This window comes from Leucopleurus acutus (assembly GCF_964270905.1).
Source record: "Leucopleurus acutus genome assembly, chromosome: 8".
In the NCBI taxonomy this organism is placed as follows: Eukaryota; Metazoa; Chordata; class Mammalia; order Artiodactyla; family Delphinidae; genus Leucopleurus; species Leucopleurus acutus.
The window spans coordinates 73,788,702-73,810,942 of NC_139151.1; the positions used below are offsets into that span (position 1 = coordinate 73,788,702).

A 22,241-nucleotide genomic window follows, 5' to 3' on the forward strand; every position below is an offset into this window, starting at 1 on the left:
GGGAAAGTGTGTATACTTAAATGGATTTATCTTTTTTTTTTTTTTTTTTTTTTTTTTTTGCGGTACGCGGTCCTCTTACCGTTGTGGCCTCTCCCATTGCGGAGCACAGGCTCCGGATGCGCAGGCTCAGCGGCCATGGCTCACGGGCCTAGCCGCTCCGCGGCATGTGGGATCTTCCCGGACCGGGGCATGAACCCGTGTCCCCTGCATCGGCAGGCGGACTCTCAACCACTGTGCCACCAGGGAAGCCCAGATTTATCTTTAATAGGAATTTATGGGATATCATTTAAAGCTGACAACTCAAGTAATAGCATTAGAGCACATTTAGCACTACAGAGGTAATATTAAAATGATACTGTTGATTAAAATTGAATGGTGAGGCTTGTGGTCATTGATCCTGTCTGTATCATGATTGTAGTGGTGATTGTGTAACTCTATGTTGTCAAATCACATAGGATTATACATCAAAAAGGACAGAGAGTGAGTTTTACTGCGTGTAAATTTTGCCTCAATAGAGATGACTTAAAAAAAAAAAAAATGAGGGCTTCCCTGGTGGCGCAGGGGACACGGGTTCAAGCCCTGCTCCGGGAAGATCCCACATGCTGCAGAGCACCTGGGTCTGTGCACAACTACTGAGCCTGAGCTCTAGAGCCCGTGAGCCACAACTACTGAGCCCACAAGCCACAACTTCTGAGCTCACGTGCCACAACTGCTGAAGCCCACGCACCTGGAGCCCGTGCTCCACAACAGGAGAGGCCACTGCAATAAGAAGCCCATGCACTGCAACAAAGAATAGCCCCCTCTCGCCACAACTAGAGAAAGCCCACACACAGCAACGAAGACCCAACACAGCCAAAAATAAATTAATTAATTAAAAAAAAATGAAGCAGCATCTTCCACCTCCTTCAGGTCAAATGAATTATTACATAATTTGATTTCTAGCTATTTTGAAAAATATATTAAAACTCTGTACTAACTACCTACTTCTGTAATTGTTGTTAGTATTATCATTATGTCTCTTTTTGTAATTAAAAAAATAATTGGGTGATTAAGAAGAGGAAAGGAAAGGGAAAAACAAGGAAATATACTAACTTTATCATTACTCGCAATAGGAGATTAGTAAATAATATTAAAAATAGACAACTAAAGATATTCTGTAAGGTTGTAATTATAAAGTTAGCTACTAGAACAAAAAGGCAAACTTTGTAAATTAAAGAATTAATACTTAGGAAAAAGCAAAAAGACCATGTAGTTGAACTACTTAAAAAACAAAATAAAAACTACAGATACAGAATAATATAAAATGGTAGAGTTGTGAACAAGAAAAAGTTCTCATATCAATAATGTAAATGGACTAAATTCATTTATTAAATGAAAAAGAATTTCAGATCGGATCACAAGAGAAAACCCAATTCTGTGCACTATATAGTGACACACCTAAAACAAAATTATATAGAAAAGTTAAACTTGGGTTAAAAAAGATACTCAGGCAAATAGAAAAAAAGTCATGATATTGATACCAAACAAAAGGGAATTTGGGCAAAATATTATATAATTATATGAATAAGGCTTAGCATTAAGGAGCAAAATCATGCCCATCTTCATAGCTACTGAAAAGGTTTTTTGTTTTGTTTTGTTTTTTGTGGTACGCGGGCCTCTCACTGTTGTGGCCTCTCCCGTTGCGGAGCACAGGCTCCAGATGCGCAGGCTCGGCGGCCATGGCTCACGGGCCCAGCCGCTCCGCGGCATGTGGGATCTTCCTGGACCGGGGCACGAACCCGTGTCCCCTGCATCGGCAGGCGGACTCTCAACCACTGCGCCACCATGGAAGCCCTGAAAAGGTTTTTATATATAAAATGAATAATCTGAAAGTTTAAGAATGGAATACTTACCTAGTTAGTTTCCAAGAATCTCCCCACAAAATATCTACTAATTACAAAAGAGAAAAGAGTAAATTTCCATGTAGAAGCCTAGCAGACTCCACTTTAGTCAAGTAATCAGGGTTGACATCGTCCAGAATTGGACCAATTGAAATTGTAGGAGCACAAAGAAATAATTCGTTGCTTTGAAACTTCCTCAGAACTGATAATAGTTTTGTAAAATCATAATTGTTGCATAGAAATGTAGGTGCCCATTAAAGGAGACATCTTCCATGGTACTGGAAAAGAATGTTGTTTTCATTGCCTTTCATTGCAAGGAAAACGAAAGGTTTCTTCCCCCCTCATATGGTCAGAACAAAACTCAACTTTCTTATGAGGTCCTTCACAGTGTACATCTTCTCTGATTTATAGTTGTCAGGATTATAAAGTTGAGCACTATGTTCAGTACAAAGCAAGTTACTAAGACAGCCGTATCCTAAGTCATTGTTTCCTAATCTTGGCAGACCATCACAGTCACTGGGACCTTTTGTTAAAAATATGGATCTTCAGACTCCACGTCTGATCCTTTTGAACCAAAATCTAGGGGAAGAGTCCTGTCGTAAGAATTTATTTAAGATGTACCCAGCAGTAGGTATTGCTGCCTCTGAAAAGTAGACACAGGTTTAGGTGTATATCATTAGTAGAGCCTAAGTCATGTGTTCATGCCTAACTTGCAAGGGAGGAAGGGAGGGAGGGAAAGCAAATTTTGTCATTTTCAGCTTTTATAGAGGGAAGTAGGCCCTGCCTCAACATAGGAAATCTCTCAAACAGTTCAGAGGGGGGCAGCAAAATAGAGTGGCAGATATGTACTATATACACTGACAGATCTGTCTCTCTCAGGTTTTGCATTAGAATTTGCATTGGAAACCTGATCTATGCTAATAAGAAATTGCCTCTGTTATAAAGTCCAGGTTTACAAATATACTTTTCTTACTATTTCCCTCTCTGTAGAAAGCTGAGCTGTAGACTTTACTGACTCCTCCCCCATTTCTGCTTGGTTGCTCTCCTTTTTAGGATCTCTTTTACCTTATCACCTCATTCCTTTACTCAGATGGAATGGGTAAGGCTGAATGTTTCCATTTTCCTCACTTTGCCCTGAAATTTTATTAATCTCTAAACTTTCTCAACCCTTTTTTCCTTCCTCTTTCTTCTGCAACAGGTGCTCATTTACTGTGGGATAGTCGAGTTCCTCTTTCCTTTTGTTCCATTTGAAAAGCATAAAATTTAGCATCATGAATAAATGGAAAGCATAAAGATTTTGCAGTCAGACCTTGAGTTAAATCCCTGCTTCATCAGATGATTAGTTACCTAGTTAGCTGATGAAGACCAGTAATTTGGGCAGGTTACTTAATTTTTCTGAATTTCAGTTTCCTTATCTGAAAAATGAGGATTATAATCCGGCTTTATAGAATCAGTCAAAAGTCTGAATGAGATGCTTGACATAAAATAGTTGCTCAATAAATGTTAATTCCCCCCCTGAGTTATAGCTGGTAAACATGAGATTAGTGTTAAGGTTATACCTTATAAAAGTTTTGAAATGAATTTAGGCATCATGGTGTTATCACCTGCTGTTTGTATAGTACATATCTCAGTGTAATCAGCCACTAACACTGTCTCATAGTGCTTAGAGGTTTCTTTAGTATTTCCATAATTTACTGTGTACTTCCTCATCTTCGAATCTGTTTTTCCCACGTTTATTATTTTTGTTCTGTTCAGTGATATTGCAGTAGTGTCATTTTCTACCTTTTTTTCTTATTATAATTTTTCAATGCATATTGCAGCAACATTTTAGCCTAGTTAAGCTTTAGAATGTGGGCCTAATACTATTTATACATTTATTATAAGTTAACGATGAGAAGATGTTCCAATTTCCAAATAAATATTAGTTAATTTTTAAGATAACCTTATTATATAAATTAATTTTTTAAGCTTATTCAACTCCCAAATTATTTATGCATGTCAGTCATTGTACTGTTGACTGTTATTTCAGTGAAGTCTACCTCCATGTGGTTCACATATATTGTGAAAAGGACAGTCTATTTTGATTTATTTATTATCTCCTTTCATTCTAAACCTTTTTCCTCTCTGGTTATTTATATACAAGCAGTGATGCTAGTGTTTACTAGGAATTGTTTCTTTATGCATCTCTGTCTTATCCTTTAGTGTCCAAAAGTTTGTGAGGCATTTCTAAGGGATAAAGGATTTCCCATCTTTATCTGTTCACCATGTGAGCTGTTCTAGTGACAGATGAATTTTGGGCAGTGAATCGAGAAGGACACAGATGTCAAAGCCATGAATTTATAAATGGTCTGTTAAGAGGGTGCTTTTGTCCAATCAACACTTTGTTAATTTCACCTACAAGAAGGAATAATTATTCAATTATGCTTCTTTCTGACAAAAATCAGGTGACAAATGTGTCAGAATATGAAGGTAAAGGGTTAGTCGGGATTCTGACAAGTGGCCCAAAATTTTAGCCAGCTCTGAGGAGATGGATAAAGAATCAAATTGACCTATAGCATTGATAACAAGTCTTTCATAAATATTCATAGATCTTACTAACTGAAAGATAAAAGCTAATTTCATTTCTAAATTCTAACAAATACAGGAACCATGATTTTCTGTATTATATTTTATTTTATTCTTTTGATTTTCTGTATTTTTGTGAAATATAATTAGCTTGAAAAATAAACCTTGAGGGACTTCCCTGGTGGTCCAGTGGTTAAGACTCAGCACTCCCAATTCAGGGGACCTGGGTTCGATCCCTGGTTGGGGAGCTAGATCCCACATGCCTGCCTCAACTAAAAGATCCCGCATGCAAGTAAAAGATCCCGCGTGCCGCAATGAAGATCCCACGTGCCACAACTAAGACCCGGAGCAGCCAAATTAATTAATTAATAAGTTAATAATAAATAAGTAAACCTTGGAAAAGTTAAATCATATTCCTCTTTAGTCTGTTTCTCTTATTACCAACATATTTTCAAAACTTTTAAATTAGTTTTAATAACTTATAGTTTTTCCTTATGAATGAAAAAGCTATCCTTATTTCTTAGTAATATTACTGACTAGTACATCATATTGCTTGATACAGAGCCGAAGTTCAGCAAACTTTTTCTACAAAGGGCTAGGTAGTAAGTATTTTAAGTTCACTAAGATTTTTAATAGTATTCTAAAATAGAAGAACTCTGTGAACCATGTTAAGTAGCTTGAATGTACACTGCACAACTCCAGGGGATATTTGGACACTGTGAGTGGTGCTCCCAGAAGTAGCGCAGTATAATGGCCCTGATAATGACTTCCCTCATCCATTTTTCCCTCATCTATATCAGGGATATCTACATCTGGTGTGCTGCCTGTTTTTGTAGATAAAGTTTTATTGGAAAATAGCCATGCTTGTGTATTTATATATTGTCTTTGGGGCTTTCACATCGTAGCAGCAGAGATGAGTAGCTTTAATAAAGACCATACACAAAACCTAAAACAGTCACTGTACATAAAATGTTTGCTGACCCCTGATCTGTACCCTTATTATGTTCCTCTTTAAGGGTGAAATTAACAGGGTATAATGTTGGAAAGCTTACATGATGGTCATATTAAGTCTGACAAAGTATACAAAAAGAAGTTGCCAACTATCTAACGTTGCTTCAGAATTCTGTTTCTTCTTCAATGCTTCTCATAGTAAGGACCTGGTTCAGGAAACTAAACATACATACCTTTCCTGTAGCAGATACTCTTGCTGGGTCAGCATTTACAGTAGCACATCATTTACTTTGAAAAATTTGTATTGATCAGAAATTTAAACACAGTCAAGAGGCTTAACACGTCCGTGGAGGAAGAGGAGGGTAGAAGTAACTCAGTTTACACAGCAGTCGACTCCAGCCCAATGCAGCTATCATATATATCTGCCTTACATGTCCCCTTAGAGAAGACTTGAGAAACTTCTTATCAGTGACATAGCACCAGTTATTTTTTCTGGGTATCTCAGATGTCAGGTTTGGAAAAAGCAATTGCTCTGATGCCAGCAGATCTTATCGTGGGCTTTATTTAGAAGATAATTTAGTGCTGCTGTCGTTGAATAATAAAATTCCTACAGCTGTGGAGAGAAACAGAGTTTGGGGGAAGGAGAGGGTTATTTCTCTGCTGTTTAAGTCTGAAGGCTAGTTAATAATAGTAAAATTTTTTCCTTTGTGCATTTCTTTGGCACATATGTACTTGCTTTCAGTTTGTTGATATAGGGGTATGTAACTTATATTTTAATTCAAGAATCCCCTACATGTTGACATTTGAAGGACAAAGTTAATTTTGCTATTTATTAGTCCAAAAAAAAGAACATCAATGTTATTTTTTAAATTTTGTGTTATAAAGGTTTTTACTAGTTATGAGAAGAGAGTTTCTCCCTGAACTCTCTCTTTCCTTACCTCTCAACACTTACTCTCTTGGTTTTCTTCTTACTTCTGTGGTCTAGCTTCTCAGCCATTTCTTTTCAGCCTCCTTTTCTTCTACTCATCCCTTAAATTCCGCTACTCGTTATGTATCCCTAGGTGACCTCATAAGCTCCCATAACTTATACTTGCATTTATGTGCTCACGGTTCCAAATTTATATATTGAACCCAGATCACCGCTTTTGAATTTCAGACCTGTATAGTCAGCTGTTTGTTGGATATTTTTACCTGTTTGTCTCATAAGCAATAAACTCTCATATTCCTCTTGAATCTGCCCTTTTTTTTATTTCCTATTATAATGGTTAGTACCACAGTTTACCCAGTTGCTAAGTCTAAAACTGTGTCATCCTTGACTCTTCCCTCTTTCTCACCTTCACAGCCAGCCGGTCTTACAGCCCTATGAGTTCTACCTCCTAAACACCCCTTGACTGTATCTCCTCCTCTCCATTCCCACAACCGTCAGTCTATTTCAGATCACCTGTATTATTACATTTATCTCTTAGTTTGTCTCTTAGTCTTGCTCCCTACCTTTTATTCTCCACATTGCACTCAAGGTGGCTTTTCTAAGACCAAAATCTGATCAAGTTGCTACCCTATGTAAAATTTTTCACTGGCTTATCATTATTCTTAGAATAAAGTCTAATTTATTAATGTGGTTTACTCAGCACTGTTTTCTTTGGTCCCTCCTTTGTCGACTTCTGTTTCACTGTTCCTCTCAAATTGGAGTGTACTGTGCCCCTACATGCCCACTGCCCCCTCTGCCTAGAACACTCTTTCCCTCCCACTGGTAACTTAGTTGGTCTTCAGTTCTTGCCTTAAACAATATCCTTGTTCCCCTGCTACAGCTACAGCTAACTCAGATTTCTGAGTTAGCTGTTTTTTTCTGTAGGTCCCTTAGTAACTTGTGCTTCCCCTTTCTCAGTATTTATTACATCACTAATAATTGCTAATATATTTGTCAGAATTGTGTAAATGTAAGTTTGAGTAGGGACATGTATGCACAGTCTGTAAAATAGAATAACTTATCAGCACACATTTGGTGCTCATAAATGTTTACCTTTCATAGTGGATAAGAGAGGGTAATATGAACTGGTCTTCTACACAACTGTAAAATTCTGTCACACAACACACCTTTTTAAAGGATTTGCCTCTTCACGTTTCAGAGGAACATTTAAAGTAAAAAATCTAGTACCTCTTTTACAGTCAGCATGTTTAATGTTAATAAATATGTTTATTTCAGGATTGTGTCCATCCTTTCTAAATAATTTGAGTGGGAACCCATCATTGAAATCTTTGTTTTAATCTTACCATCACAGTAATAGAAATCTTTTATTTATTATTTTTTTAAAGAGGCCACAACATGGAACTTGGTTATTTTCTCTGATTTATACCTTTGTTAATCCCCTGCTGCTAGTAATCATTTGCTAGCAATCTGTACTGTTGGATTTGATATTTATATTTAGCCTTTAAAAATTATATTTTGTTACAAAGAGAGATAATGCTAAATTGTTCGTTGTTTTATTTGTTACAGTCTACCCTGATATTTGCACTATCAGCCTTGTGGCAGTAAGTGATATGAATAAACATGCTGATAGAATTACTTTTTGGGATGATGTCTATGGCTTCAACATGTCCTGCATGAAGAAAGCAGTTATTCCAGAAGCTGTGGTGGAAGTTTTAGATCCAAAGACTCTTATTTCAGACCCCTGTAGTATTAAGGTAGGTATTTTACTAATTTTATTTTCTTTAACAGTATGGCTATTTTTCTTAGTTTTCATTTATGAGTTTAGTATTTCAAATTAATATATTGATTTTATATATGTATCTTCAAAACAGTAATTATTCTTTCTATTTTAATTAATCTAAAGCAGCTTGATATCATAATATTTGCCAGTTCACTGTGTCATCCCTTTGGAATCACTTCTCTTTATATATTGAAGTTCCTTATACTGAAGGGTTGAATCATTTATTTTGGCTTAGCGGAGGCAAAAAGTCCTGCTGTATTGTCATTTCTGCTCCACCAGCACATTCTGGCCTTATCCTAGCATCTCGTTTACAGCCAGATTATTCGTTCATATATGTTTCACACAACTTCTCTCACCCAGATTTCTTCCAGCCTTTTCAGATTAATTAATTATAGTGACTGTGCCCATGAAACTAAAACCCTACTATGTTCACATTGCTTAGTTAATTCCTTTTGTGTTTTAATCTTACTCTTCACCATGTTAATCTCTAGTTTTATTGTCAATTTTGCTATGTCGAATTTACATGGGTGGAATAATAACTTTGCAGTGAGTGAAAGTCCTGTTGCTTTTTTAAAAGACTTCTTAATTCATCTGTTTCAGTTGTATCATCAGATAAATATAGCCTGTTCAGTGTTAAGTTCAGAACATTGTCTCTTCTTTTTTAGTCCACTGTTACTTTCATAGTATCAATAGTTGTTCTCTGCACAAAGTAGATATTCAGTTAGTATTCATTAATTTTCTTAAATTGATAAACTATTTTAAGTTAACACATAAAGTTTCTCAACAACAACAAGCTGATTAAAATTGCATTCAACTTTTAAGAAAAAAAAATGCAGCCTGGTTAATGACTGTAGGACTGTTCACTGCCCTGGTATACTGAGTGTAAGGGATTTATTTGGGTTCTTTGACTCAGGGTAGGGGTGTAAGCCAACTCAGCATTAAGACTGAGCAGAAAGAGGAGGGTCATGTGGGTGTGCTAATTTCTCTCTCTAGTTATCTCTTTGCTTAATGCCAGAAATTCTATGAATAAATAAAATAGTTGAAATAGAAAATTTAGGACTGATAAAGGTGTTTAAAAAGTATATATATATACACCCTTTCTCTTATTTTCTTTGTTTAGGTAAATATAGTATGTTCTGTGTTCTGCAATCCTCCTATAAATAAAAGGCAACCATGCTGTAACGTTTTAAAATTTTTCTCAAACTATTTAAAATAGAGTAATGTTTCAGGTAGTCATATGAATTGTGTTCACTGTATACCTACTCATGGTAAGTCAAATGTTGACAGCCTTTACAGCATCATTTGGTCACACTGCTGTAGCTGAGTCCATCTACTCTCCATAGTGAAATGGAGAAGGATTTGAACTAGGTAGGGCAGAATAAGAAAACAAGGATATTTGGCCATTTTTCTCCTGAAGTGAATCTTCGTAGTTGGTTTTGCTCGTTGGTTGGAATTGTTGTGGTTTTTCCTAGTATGTAAGAAACTTCAGATGCACTTACAAGAGTGAATTCTAAAACACCTTGTCCTTTTAAATAGCATATGTTTTCAAGTTGGCATTTCCTACAAAAATATTAACTGTTATCACACGTAGTTTATTGTAAATGTATACCACTGGTGGTATACAGAATGATTTTAGTTGGAACACAGGAAAACATTTTTTATTTGAGAGTATTTTAATGTGTCTTAGAAAAAACTTTAGTACAACAGAGCCATGATTTGATATATATTATTCTTATAAGAAGTCTAAGTAAAAAATACTAATTTGATTTAAAGAAAAATTAACTGAATAATAGTGCTAGTAGCCCTTAAATTTAGAAATAATCCCAAAAGTGGGGTGTGAATGATTAAAGTTGGCAAAGCATTGGTTTACAGTAATCCTTTTTGCATTAAAAAAAAAAAAAGGAATACTTTTCTGTTTGTTTCTGGTTTTGCTTTTACTATTTTTACTAAGTTCTTCCCTCCACTCTTTTTTCACGGGTAGCATATAGATTGCCATACAACATGTGTCTCAGATTTGGAGTTTTCTTCAGATTTCACCCTAAAAATCACAAAGACATCGTTGTGCACGGTAAGCTATTTCATTCTACTTTCACAAATCTCTCTAGTAGTGCAGTTGATTGGCAGGCTAATGAATTACCAGGCTTGTGATAAATGAAAAAGACTATTGCCTTTGACAGTCTATCTTTGCCTTTGTTAGACTATGGAATAGATCTGTTTTAATAGGTCAGTAGACTTCAGAAAAGTTAGTTTAGTTCAGAAGAGAAAGTATTAGGGAACCATGTTTACAGAATGATTTTTCTTTATAGATTCTTCATTATTACCTATCATATAATTAACTGAGAGCACTCAACTTTATCTTCATAGACAAAAATTAATGTCCTGCTCCTCTCAATAACTCTTAACACTCAATTTAGATGGAAATAAGATGTTTATTTGGTGTAATATTTTATATTCTTGTGAGAAAAATAATGAAGAAACTGATTGTTTACCTTTCCTTAAAGAATCAACCTGGTGTAATAGAAAAAGTATGCACTTTAGAAGAGTTAGACAAATTTGGTTTCACATTTGGTTCTGCCACTCACTAGTTTGTTACTTTGTTCAAGTTACCTTAGGTAATCTGTACCTCAGACTAATCAACTGCTTTAAGAAAAATGTTAGTAATCCTTTCTGACTAGAAGACTGGTTACATTGATTAGTGAGATAATATGTGAAAGCACCTACAATGTAGCCAGAAATGTTATTAAAATATAGTAATGCTTTTCTTAAATAATTTCTAAATGTATACTCATACTAAGGTAACAATATATGCCTTTACCGGGAGACTCAGAATGTTAATAAAATGTAGGCCTTGACTTAAGAAGGTATGAATTTACATAGGTGTTATGATATAAATATTTATATTATTTTAAATTTTAATTATATTGTTTAAAAAATACGAATTATAACTTCAGAATTAAAATTTGTATTGAAAACTGTATTGTCAGAAACTGTGTGAAACAGATGATAGTCATGTTAACTGTGACTCTTCAACCTGATTCTTTTCAATACTTTGCTCAGATTGACATACAAAAGATTATATGATTTCTTTAAAATTTTTTCAGTTCATTTTGAGCCAATAATTATTTTATATCCAAATGAGTTTAACTGTGTTCTTTGATGTTTTGAGGAATTCCTTTTTTCATTGAAATTGGTTTTACAATTTTGGAAAGTTTAGTATCTAAATCCCAGATTTATGATCATTAAGCACCCATTATATATTCATTTAATTGGTGAAAAGCAAAATCTCATTCTTCCCATTCGTTTATCCCAGATTTTCTAATTCTGCTTTTTAGTAACTGAAATGATTTGGTCAATTGAAATTACAGGCTAAAGTCTTTAACTCCTAGACTTACTCTGTGTTTTGATATTAGTAATCCTTGAGAGTTAAAAAAGACCTCTTTTTAAAAAAATTTATTGAAGTGTAATTGATTTACAATGTTGTGTTAAGTTTTGCTGTACAGCAAAGAATGTATATATAACATATATATGTATATATATGTTATATGTATATACACATTCTTTTTCATATTCTTTTCCATTATGGTTTATCACAGGATATTGAATATAGTTCCCTGTGCTATACAGTAGGACCTGGTTGTTTAATCCATTCCATGTATAATAGTTTACATCTGCTAAGCCCAACCTCCCACTCCATCTCTCTCTACCCCACCCTCCCCGCAACCACAAGTCTGTTTTCTATGTCTTTGGGTCTGTTTCTGTTTCGTAGATAAGTTCATCTGTGTCATAGTTTAGATTCCACTTATAAGTGATGTCATATGGTATTTGTCTTTCTCTATCTGACTTACTTCACTTAGTATGATAATCTCTAGATCCATCCATGTTGCTGCAAATGACATTATCTCATTCTTTTTTATGGCTGAGTAGTATTCTATTGTATACATGCACCATATCATCTTTATCCATTCGTCTGTCAGTGGACATTTAAGTTACTTCCATGTCTTGGCTATTATGAATAATGCTGCTATGAACATTGGGGTGCATGTATCTTTTTGAATTACAGTTTTGTCCAGAAATATGCCCAGGAGTGGGATTGCTGGATCATATGGCAACCCTATTTTTATTTTTTTGAGGAACCTCCATACTGTTTTCCATAGTGACTGCTCCAATTTACATTCCCATCAACAGTGTAGGAGGGTTTCTTTTTTTCCACACCCTGTCCAGCATTTGTATTTTGTAGATTTTTTAAATGATGACTATTCTGACTGGTGTGAAGTGGTACCTCACTGTAGTTTTGATTTGCATTTCTCTGATAATTAGTGATGTTGAGCATCTTTTCATGTGCCTGTTGGTCATCTGTATGTCTTCTTTGGAGAAATGTCTGTTGAGGCCCTCTGCCCATATTTTGATTGGGTTGTTTGTTTTTTTGTTGTTGAGTTGTATGAGCTCTTTGTATATTTTGGAAATTAATCCCTTGTCAGTCACATCATTTGCAAATGTTTTCTGCAATTCCGTATGTTGTCTTTTTGTTTTGTTTATGGTTTCCTTTGCTGTACAAAAGCTTATAAGTTTGATTAGGTCCCATTTGTTTATTTTTGCTTTTATTTTTATTTCTTCACCCTTTCAGAGTAAGCTTATAGTTGTTTGATTAATCATCTATATTTCTTAAAACCTTCCTTTCCTTCCCAGTATGTGTCCTCTAACATGAGCCTGACATGAGTAAGATTTGTGGCCTAATGCGTTTATTACATTTTCATTGTCTGTGAATTCCAACCACCCACCCGTACCTGCTCCAGCTGTCTTTTGCTCTTTGACATTGTGCCAGCTCCTTACACTCTCCCCTGCCAGCCGTCTGGAGCTATTATGCAAGCCTAGTCTCTGCGTCTACTTTTTAGAATTTTTGCCTGGTTACTTGGGAATAATCCATTAGAAAAGGTATTAAGAGGATGAGTGCCTAATTGGAACTTTGTTTCTCCATTACATAATCAGAAGAATTAATGGAAATATGGGAAATAAAAAACAATGCCTGGTAAAGTGATGGAGAAAGTTACTTTGGGGAGGAAGAGGTGTGGCTTTCTTAGAGTGAAGAAAAAGATATCCAGTTTTGTACTGATAAGTACAAACCTTCAAATACATTAAATGCTTTCTTTCTTATGCTGGAAACTTGAATGAATAGCTAAAAAATAAGATGGACGATTTCTCTGAATAGTTAAGCCCATTTGAAATCTATGCATAACCATTTATTTCATAATGAGATTCTAAATTTGTGACCTAATTAAAATATTGGAGGAAACTGGATTTTTCAAACTAACAAGATGCTTAGAACACCCTCTTTGAATTTAATTTCGATCGCATGTGTGCTGTAGACTGATAGTGCTTTTAGATGGCTTTGTGAAGTGTGTTGGAGCCTTTAATGGAAAAATATCTTTTCTTTGCAGTCTCCCCCACCAACATACACACAGACACACACACATACAGCCCAGAAGAAATTTGATAGCATTTCTAATTTAATGTTTTGCATTAGCAAACTTTATGTTTTGGGGAATTTAACATGATGTGATACTTATATGTAAATGTTTGAGTCTTGGTTGTCTATAATGGTTGAAGGATAATTTTCCAGTGAATGCTAGTAACACATACATAGCAATTTTCTGACCAGTTTTTACTGTATCAGTTGATATTATTGACAGGTAAGGTCAAATCACCTTTGCTTTTATGATGAGGTATGACGCTTTAGTTAGCAACTGGCTTCCTATCTATCATATCAGCCTGTCTACCCTTGCAGTAAATGAAGAATAAAGTCCATTATTTTTATGGAAAGTTTATAGGTGTTCAAAAGCAAATGATTTAAGGCTATACAATTTAGAACCAGTGTGTTTTATCTTGTGAGTTATGGCTTATTTTTTAAATGTCATTTATGTAATTGTGTAATGTTCTCTTACTCTGTGTTCCAGCAGCATTTATATTGGCATCTGTCTGTATAAGCTCCTTAAAGATATAGACAAGCATCCTTTTCATAATCCTAGGTGTACATTAAATGACTTCTCATACTTCCTTTTATATAAATGTGAGTTGTTTACCTTAAGAATGAAAATATTTAAGAGGGTTTTATCAGATTACATGCTCACATACGTAATGTCTTTAACATGTAAAGATTTTTTTTATTTGATACATCATCTCTTAAAGCAATCATTTTTCTATCTTAATTTCAACATTATATTTTCTGTCTTTTATTCTACCTCTCTATTAGTGTGTACTGGAATAATGACTGTACAGCAGTGTTCAGTTTGTATAAACTTTCCTTAATATGATTTTAAGCCTCATTTAACAAAGAATATTATTTTTTCTAGCCATTTTTCTTTTACCGCAGTTGTTAAAGATGAACCAGTGGATTAAATAAAAAATATCAGACTTTTTCAATACTTGTATTTAAAAACCTCTTATATTTTGGATTTTATACAAGTGCATAAATATGAGTTCAGTGACATTTGAGAGCTATTTAATTTTTATCATAACTTTTAAAATCTTTATAATAATGTAAAATTTTATATTAACAGACATTTCAGTTTGTTAAACAAATATTAAATTCTGACTATGTGCCAGATACTTGTCCGAAATCTGTGGGCACAAAACAAAACAAATAAAACTATACTCTGTCCTGAAAAGGCGCTTAAGTGAGAGGAGACAGGTACTGACATTTTAGTATGAATAATAAAGATAGGAATATAGAGATATTAAGAGGGTAGTCTGAGATTGGGAGCACAGAAGTGAGGTATTTTTCTGGTGGAAAAATTATAGTTGGTAATCAAATTTTACAGCCAAGATTTCATGACAAAGAAAATAAACTTTACCTCTCTCAAAAAAAAAAAGATTTGTGTTTTAAACAGGGAAGCCTATTCTGTTTCGAAGGATGAAAAGATTGACAGAAAAGCTGAAGTATGGTAGCCATGTAGGAAGTTCATTTTGGGGTAATTTCTATTCACTTATTTTTTTAATTCACTGGTCTTTTCTTCATTTGTATTCTTTCTGTTGTTAAGGTCGCCAATAAATATTTTCATTTTAAATATCATGTTTTTTAGTTGTAGAATTAATATTTTGATTGAGTTATTATTTTTCATCTTTTTAACCACTTTGGTCAATCTTTTTACCTAAATTCCTTAATATTTATAATAATTCTTTTAAGATCTGTTTGCTAATTCTATGAGCCACCTGCGATTCTACTTCTGTTGCTTTTTTCTTTTGACTGTGGTCACATTTTCCTATTTCTTCTCATATTTCATAACTTTATATTTTATGCTAGACATTGTATAAAAGATAGTACAGTCTTATGTAAGTAATACTTTCTCCTAGACAGGCCTCCACTTACCTCTGTCTGGTAGCTAGGATGACGGCCTGATCCCTCTTATCTAATCTGGAGTTGAGCTTGATCAGGGCTGGGTACCACTGCAGTTAATTTACTGTGACTTGAGCATAAGATTAGGCCTCTCCCTCTTGCCAACTTCTTGGAAAGACCATCAAAATAAAGCTGAGTTTAGGGAGGAAAACAGAGTTAGGATTATTTATGAGGTTTGAGAGATCTGATTTTCAGAGGGTCTGTCTATGCAGAGCAAGGGATTAGAGGGGAGAGGAGAGGTCCTGATCTGGGTTTGGCATAGTTCATGATCTAGTTGAGAATTGGTAGTGCCAACTAAAAATTGTCACTTGCTGTCTGCCTTTACAAGGATTAGGTCACTCATCTTCATGAGAGATTAGTTGCTCCCTCTTCGGAGCAGTTCCTCAGTGCTATCTGAGACGCTGTGTCCTGGGCTAGAGTCCCCATTTTGCCCCAAATAAAACAACTCACAACTCTCACGTGGAGTTTTTTTTTTTTTTTTTTCAGTTGACCATAGACACAGTGAGGGTGGGTTTCAGAGTGAGTTTTGAAGAGTAAACAGTGTAGTTGAGCCTTCTGCTTTTGAGAAGAGGGTGGTGCGTATTTACTCTCAGGATTAGCTGAAAAGTTTATTGTTCATATAAGTGGGTTTTCTTGAGATGCCTGAAACAAACCACCTCATCTTTCTGGGCAAGAGTTTGTGGAATAGCAGAGAGCTGAATAGTAATACCTTGCTAATGATGACAGCGAACTGTGTGGTTGCAGATGCTTTTGGCTTTGAGATCTAAACGCTGCAAGAAAACCTCTCTCTTCCTGTTTTGTCGTACAAGCACCAGCTTCATCTGCCTTCTTAGTTTGCAGAGATGACTAGACATCCCTTTCGGGATTCTCCAAATTCCAGTGCACCATACTAGCCCAGACCTGGCGGTCAAAAATTGGTTGGGTTTTCCTTATCCCAGCAAGGTTCCTGTGCCTGTGGCATTTTTACTGCTTTGCCCACGCATTGCCCCAGCATTGGATAGACGCTCTCAGGTGACAGCAACTGTTTCTGCCTGCTCAGTTGGGAAGGGCTCATTCCTCTCTGGAAATAATTTATTTAGACTTTTTTTGCATCCAAGGCTCTTTGATGGTTTTAGTGAAAAATATAATTGTTTACTTTCCCCAGTTTTTTTGTTGTTGTTGTTGCATCAGAGTAAGGAGAGGGTCTTTTGCAAACATACCCTACTAGAAACAGAAGTCCCTGAATGCATTATTTTAAAAGACCAATCTAGAAAATAAATCTGGGTCTACACATTTAGGATTATTTTTAAGTTAGGAAAAGTAAGTGAAAATAAACAAAAGTTAATGAGTGAACTGAAAATAAATTATATGTTACCTCTCAATTCTCATTTTGGTTTTTTTTTTCTTTTTTTAAAAAAATGATATACTTGATGAATGGTAGAAACATATATTTAAGAGGCACTGATATTTAGCTTTGGATGGAATCAGAACAAGTCTTGAGTTACAGTTTTTAAGGCTAATGTAAATGTTATTAAAAGAAACTTTAAAGTGTTTACCATTCTAACTTTCCTGATTCTCAAGAAGTACTCATAGTACTTGTTTTCATTTTACGCTTTCAATAAGCTTTAAATTTTTCTGATGACTGAAGAAGAAACATCAAAATGAGCCCATTTCTTTGCAGTTGTGTTCTTTAACTCTTCTTTCAAAGCTTTTTAAAAATCTCTGACAGTCGAAGCCTACTAATTTTAAACTCATTCCTTGGTATTAAATCAGTTCTTAGTACTTTTGGGTGTAAATTGACGTAATTTTGACCTTGCAAAGCCAATCAACTAAAGAAACTATTAAAACACATCTGTGCTGCTTAGAAATAGTAAGATTTGTCTTGAACTTGCATCATAGATTTTAGTGGGACATCTGGTATATATTTTAACAGGCTTCGTTAAGTAAATTTTATGTCTCGGAGGGAGAGCATTTCTAATTGTGAGACTCCACCTCTACAGTCAGTTTTAGGTTTCTACTTAAATGAATAACCATACAGTCTAGAGCCTGGCCCTGAACTTTCTGCTCTCTTCTGAAACCTGAACCTTTGGAGTTAGGCTTAGATGGTGTTGAGAATACTTAAATCTCTTTATTTCCAGGAACTGGTTATTGAATAGTATTATGTGTTAAGAGTTGCAAGGCATTATAGTAATATAATAGGCATTAGGCAATATATAAGGCATTATAGTAATATAGCTGCAAGGGAATATAGTAATTAGCCATTAATGCCTCTATTCATGAGGCATTAATGGGGGAGACAGATATTAAAGTTCACTTTGTGGCTATTAGATAATACCAAAGAATTAATGAGAATTTGGTTATATGTGATAAAGGCATTGTAGTTATATAAGGAAATGTTCATATTTTTTAGAGTCATAAACAAGTAGGTAGGGGAGAAGTGACATGATGTCAGGCATTCACTTCAAGACAGTTCAGCAAAAAGAGGGGCACGGGGCAGAGGGAGAATAGATGAAGCAAATGTGCCAAATACTGGTCACTGTTGAATATAAGTGATAGGTACTCAGAGGTTCTATAATTGTGTATATGTTTGAAGTTCTTCATAGTCGGATCTTTTTAAAAGATCATACTAATGACAGTATTCTAAGAAATGCCTAAGAGTGATGAGGCAAATGTACTGTGCTAAGTTGCTTCTATAAAACTCAGCTATCTGCTGTAGCTACCAAGGCTGAACACATGCTTACCCTATGGCCTAACCTTTTCACTCTTAGAAATACCTTCATATGTTCACCAAAAAGACCTGTACAAGAATGTCCATTGCAGCATTGCTCATTAGATCCCTAAACTAGAAGTAAGCCAAACATTCATCAATAGTAGAATGGATAAATACATGCAGTATATTTATGGAATAATATACATCAGTGGGAAAAGAAGGTGATCTTGACTATACACTATGACATGGATGAATTTCATGAATGCAACATTCATGAAAAAAGGAAAAAAAGCCAAATACAGAATCTGTCTTTAAATTTCCATAACAAGCTAAACTAGTATAATGGTGATAAACACCAGAATACTGGTTACATTTTGTGGGAGGATTTATCATTGGATTGGAAGGGGAATAATAGAAGCTCTGGGGTCTTGAGAGTGGTCTGTATCTTGATCTAGGTAGTGGTTGAGTGTGTTCACTTTGTAAAAGTTCACTGTGCCCAGTCAGTGATTTCCTCACTTTTATGTGTGTGTTATATATTTTATACTTGTATTCTTCAATAAAACATTTTTTAAATAAATGATTCTCACATTGGCTAAAAAAAGAAAATATTTTTTTGCATGTACATAATATTTCAGTTTAGGGCTTCCCCGGTGGCGCAGTGGTTGGGAGTCCGCGTGCCAATGCAGGGGACACGGGTTCGTGACCCAGTCCGGGAAGATCCCACATGCCGCGGAGCGGCTGGGCCCGTGAGCCATGGCCGCTGAGCCTGCGCGTCCAGAGCCTGTGCTCCACGGCGGGAGGGGCCACAGCAGTGAGAGGCCTGCATACCGCAAAAAAAAAAAAAAAAAAAAAAAAAATTCAGTTTAAAAGTTCTTAAAGAACAAACCAAAAAAGGACATCCAGTGGTCAGAATCTTGGTGAGTAAAAGGAACTGAAAGAAGCCCAGCATGGCTGGCGCATGTAGACCAGTGCTGAAGGAGGGTGGCAAGCTGTCCAGATCATTTAGCACCTGTACTATTTGTTTTTTTCCTTAGACCAGTGGGAAATAATTGAAGTTTTTTAAAGAGAGTGATATGACCTTAAGGGCACTTGAGAAGGATCATGGTTGGAATGTGGAGAACTATTAGGGAGACCAGAGTGGATATGAGAGGCCTATGGGTCAGCTATTACAGTACCTCAGGCAAGAAATGACAGTGACTTGCACAAAGGTAGTTTTAGCGGAGATGGAGAAAAGTGGATGTATTTGAGAGCTATCTAGAAGGTAAAATTGCCAGGACTTGAGCACGGATTAGATAATGAGAGATGAAGGAAAGAGGTCACAGTGGTGTCTGCAAGGTTTCTTGCTTTTACAATTTGAAGAATGATGGTACTATTTTGTAAGACAAAGAAACTTGGAAGAAGAACAGGTTTAGAGGGGAGGATAAGAAGCTCGTTTATTAGTATGTTGAATTTGAAATGCCTTTGAGATATGCAAGTAGTGATGTCCAGTGGAAATTAGAATACTCTTCTGTGGTCTGTCTTGTCCAGTCAGACTTGTGACATGTTCTGTCCACATATGATATATGACAGTAGAATCAAAGAAGTATAGGCAATCATAAAATCACTCTTGAACTAGGATGTATTTTCTAACCTGTGCTACTTCTTGAGGTTAATAGGCTCTAAAAGTTTTCTTTTCTCTCTCTCTTCCTTTTTTTTTTTTTTTTTTTTGGTAGGCAGATCCAAGGGAGTAGCATCATGTGCAAATAGAACTTGATCCAAATTAACTATTCAGGTAGAAGAAAAAGAGTCCATGAGAGAATTAATGGTCTAATTAGTGCAGATGATACTACCCTCCATTTTACTTAATGAATATGTGCTCCAAAATGAGCCTGAGGTGGGAAACACATCTGCTGTTTCTTTAGTTATCTTCCACTTCCAAGTATTTCTGTAGTATGAGCATCTTGCTGGACTGCATGCGATTCTTGCCTCTAAAGATATATACAGTAGTTACCCGTATACACATTCCAAGACCCTCAGTGCATGCCTGAAATCAAGGATAGTACCATACCCTATATATACACTGTGATTTTTCCTATATATACATACCTGTGATAAAGTTTAATTTATAATTAGACACAATAAGAGAATGTTCAAATTGCCAGCATCACTGCTCTTGGAGTTCAGGGCCATTACTAAGTACAATAAGGTTTACTCAACAATTGATCAAATAACCGAGTTGGCTACTTAAGTGAGTAACGGGTAGGTAGGATAAACAGCAAGGATACTGTGGACAGAGGGGTGATTCTCAACCTGATTGGGATGGAGCAGGAGGGCGTGAGCTTTTGTCACACTACTCAGAAGGTCATGGAATTTAAAACTTATTGCTTATTTCTGGAAATTTCCATTTAATATTTTCATGGGTAACTGATACCAAAGAATGGAAAACTGCAGATAAGTGGGGACTACTGTATTTTTAATACAACATGGCACTCTGCAAGCCATCTGCTTTATCTGGAGCCCAACCAAAGAAATGGTGATTTGTGCCATTGCCCGAAGAACTGGTTGTATTGAACATATTGAGGGATGGTTTATATTTCAGTCTCCAATGCAAAACCTTAAGGGGTTTTCCTGAGTGATTTTGATTATCTGAGATTTTTCCAATATGTGACTTATCCTCTATATAATATATGACTCTGCTGTAAAAGAATGCTTTGTCTCATATTTAAAGGGATTCTAGCTAGTTCTGATATTTTTGAGATTTGGTTAAAGTCCAGGTGTACCCTGTGCATTACCTACCACTTAATCCTGTCTTATTTTTCATTTTTCCCAGCCACAGAGGGCCCATCCTTCTAAACTGGACCCCTAAGGATTTTAACCTTTTAAAATCTGGATTTCTTCAACTCATTCTCCATGTTTAGTTGCCCTCTTACCTACTTTTGTTCTCTCTCCTTGGAAACATACCATTAAGAAAAAATTAATTTTTAAAAAGATATCTTTCCCACTTCATATTAACTTTGAGGTATATGTTTATTGAGTAGAATAGTGGGAAGAATCACCTGCAGTATTTAACTGTTACTTAACCTACTCAGAGAGAATGCAGAAGTCCACAAAATGAGGAACCCTGAAGTTGAGTAAGACATCTAGTCCTTGGAGTCAACAGAGATTCCTATGCTTTATCCTCTTTGAAAGCCATGCTGTAAATGACACTTCTGAATCTGCATTTTTAAAAATTCATTAAAATTGATTCTGAATCCACCTATTGAGTTATGTTATAAAAGGATTTGAACATCAATTGTTCTGAAATACAGGTTGAGTGGAATGTTGAAATTCTTAAGCTACATTACGATCATAATTTAATTTTAGATAGGTATAGGGTCATGCTTAAAGTCAGCAATGCCCAGGGTCAGAATCAATTTATGAGAGAAATAATCATACTCAAGCCCAACTAAAATATTTATCTTAAGCACAGCAATAAGCATAAAAATCAAATAATCAATAATAGTGGACTCTTGATTAGAGATGTCAGGGAAGTTCTCCCCAGCCTTATCTCAGAGGCTGCCAATTAGCATTATTAGGTTGTGATAGTAAATGAGTTTGACCAGGTATTTTCCTCTCTGATTCAGGCAGTTATCTCTGGAATAATGACCTATAAGAAAGTAATTTTCTCAGTACAGATTCCCTTTGACTTATACTCTGGCAGAAACCATCATAAACATTAGCATTCAGATCTTCTAAAAATCCTAAAGCACTTAGTATTTCCAGACTTCTGAGGCATATGCATGTATTCACAGGAGAGATCAGTCCACATGCAAAGATGAGTCAAGAATTGAAAAAATAAATTTTTGTTGTATATACCTGTTTACCTAAATCAGTCTTATATTTTTCTTTTTTAGAAGACTAGATGAAGAAAGGACCAATCTTGAAATAGAAAGGAGTTTTCTAAAAATAATTTAAATCAAAGAGGAAAGTTTAAACAGTGGTAATCTAGCACTGTGGTTAGAAACTTCAAACTTTGGGCTTCCCTGGTGGCGCAGTGGTTAAGCATCTGCCTGCCAATGCAAGGGACACGGGTTCGAGCC

At 35.5% G+C, this 22,241-nt stretch overlaps 1 protein-coding gene across 1 annotated transcript in view; it reads left to right on the plus strand.

Moving 5' to 3' along the window:
• The window catches only part of PRMT3 (protein arginine methyltransferase 3), a 136,005-nt gene that overhangs the window by 78,428 nt on the left and 35,336 nt on the right, over window positions 1–22,241 (plus strand). Inside the window, exons 12-13 of the mRNA XM_082845357.1 lie at window positions 7,891–8,078; window positions 10,086–10,172. Coding sequence (XP_082701483.1) covers window positions 7,891–8,078; window positions 10,086–10,172 — 275 coding nt within the window. The remainder of the gene's footprint in view (window positions 1–7,890; window positions 8,079–10,085; window positions 10,173–22,241) is intronic.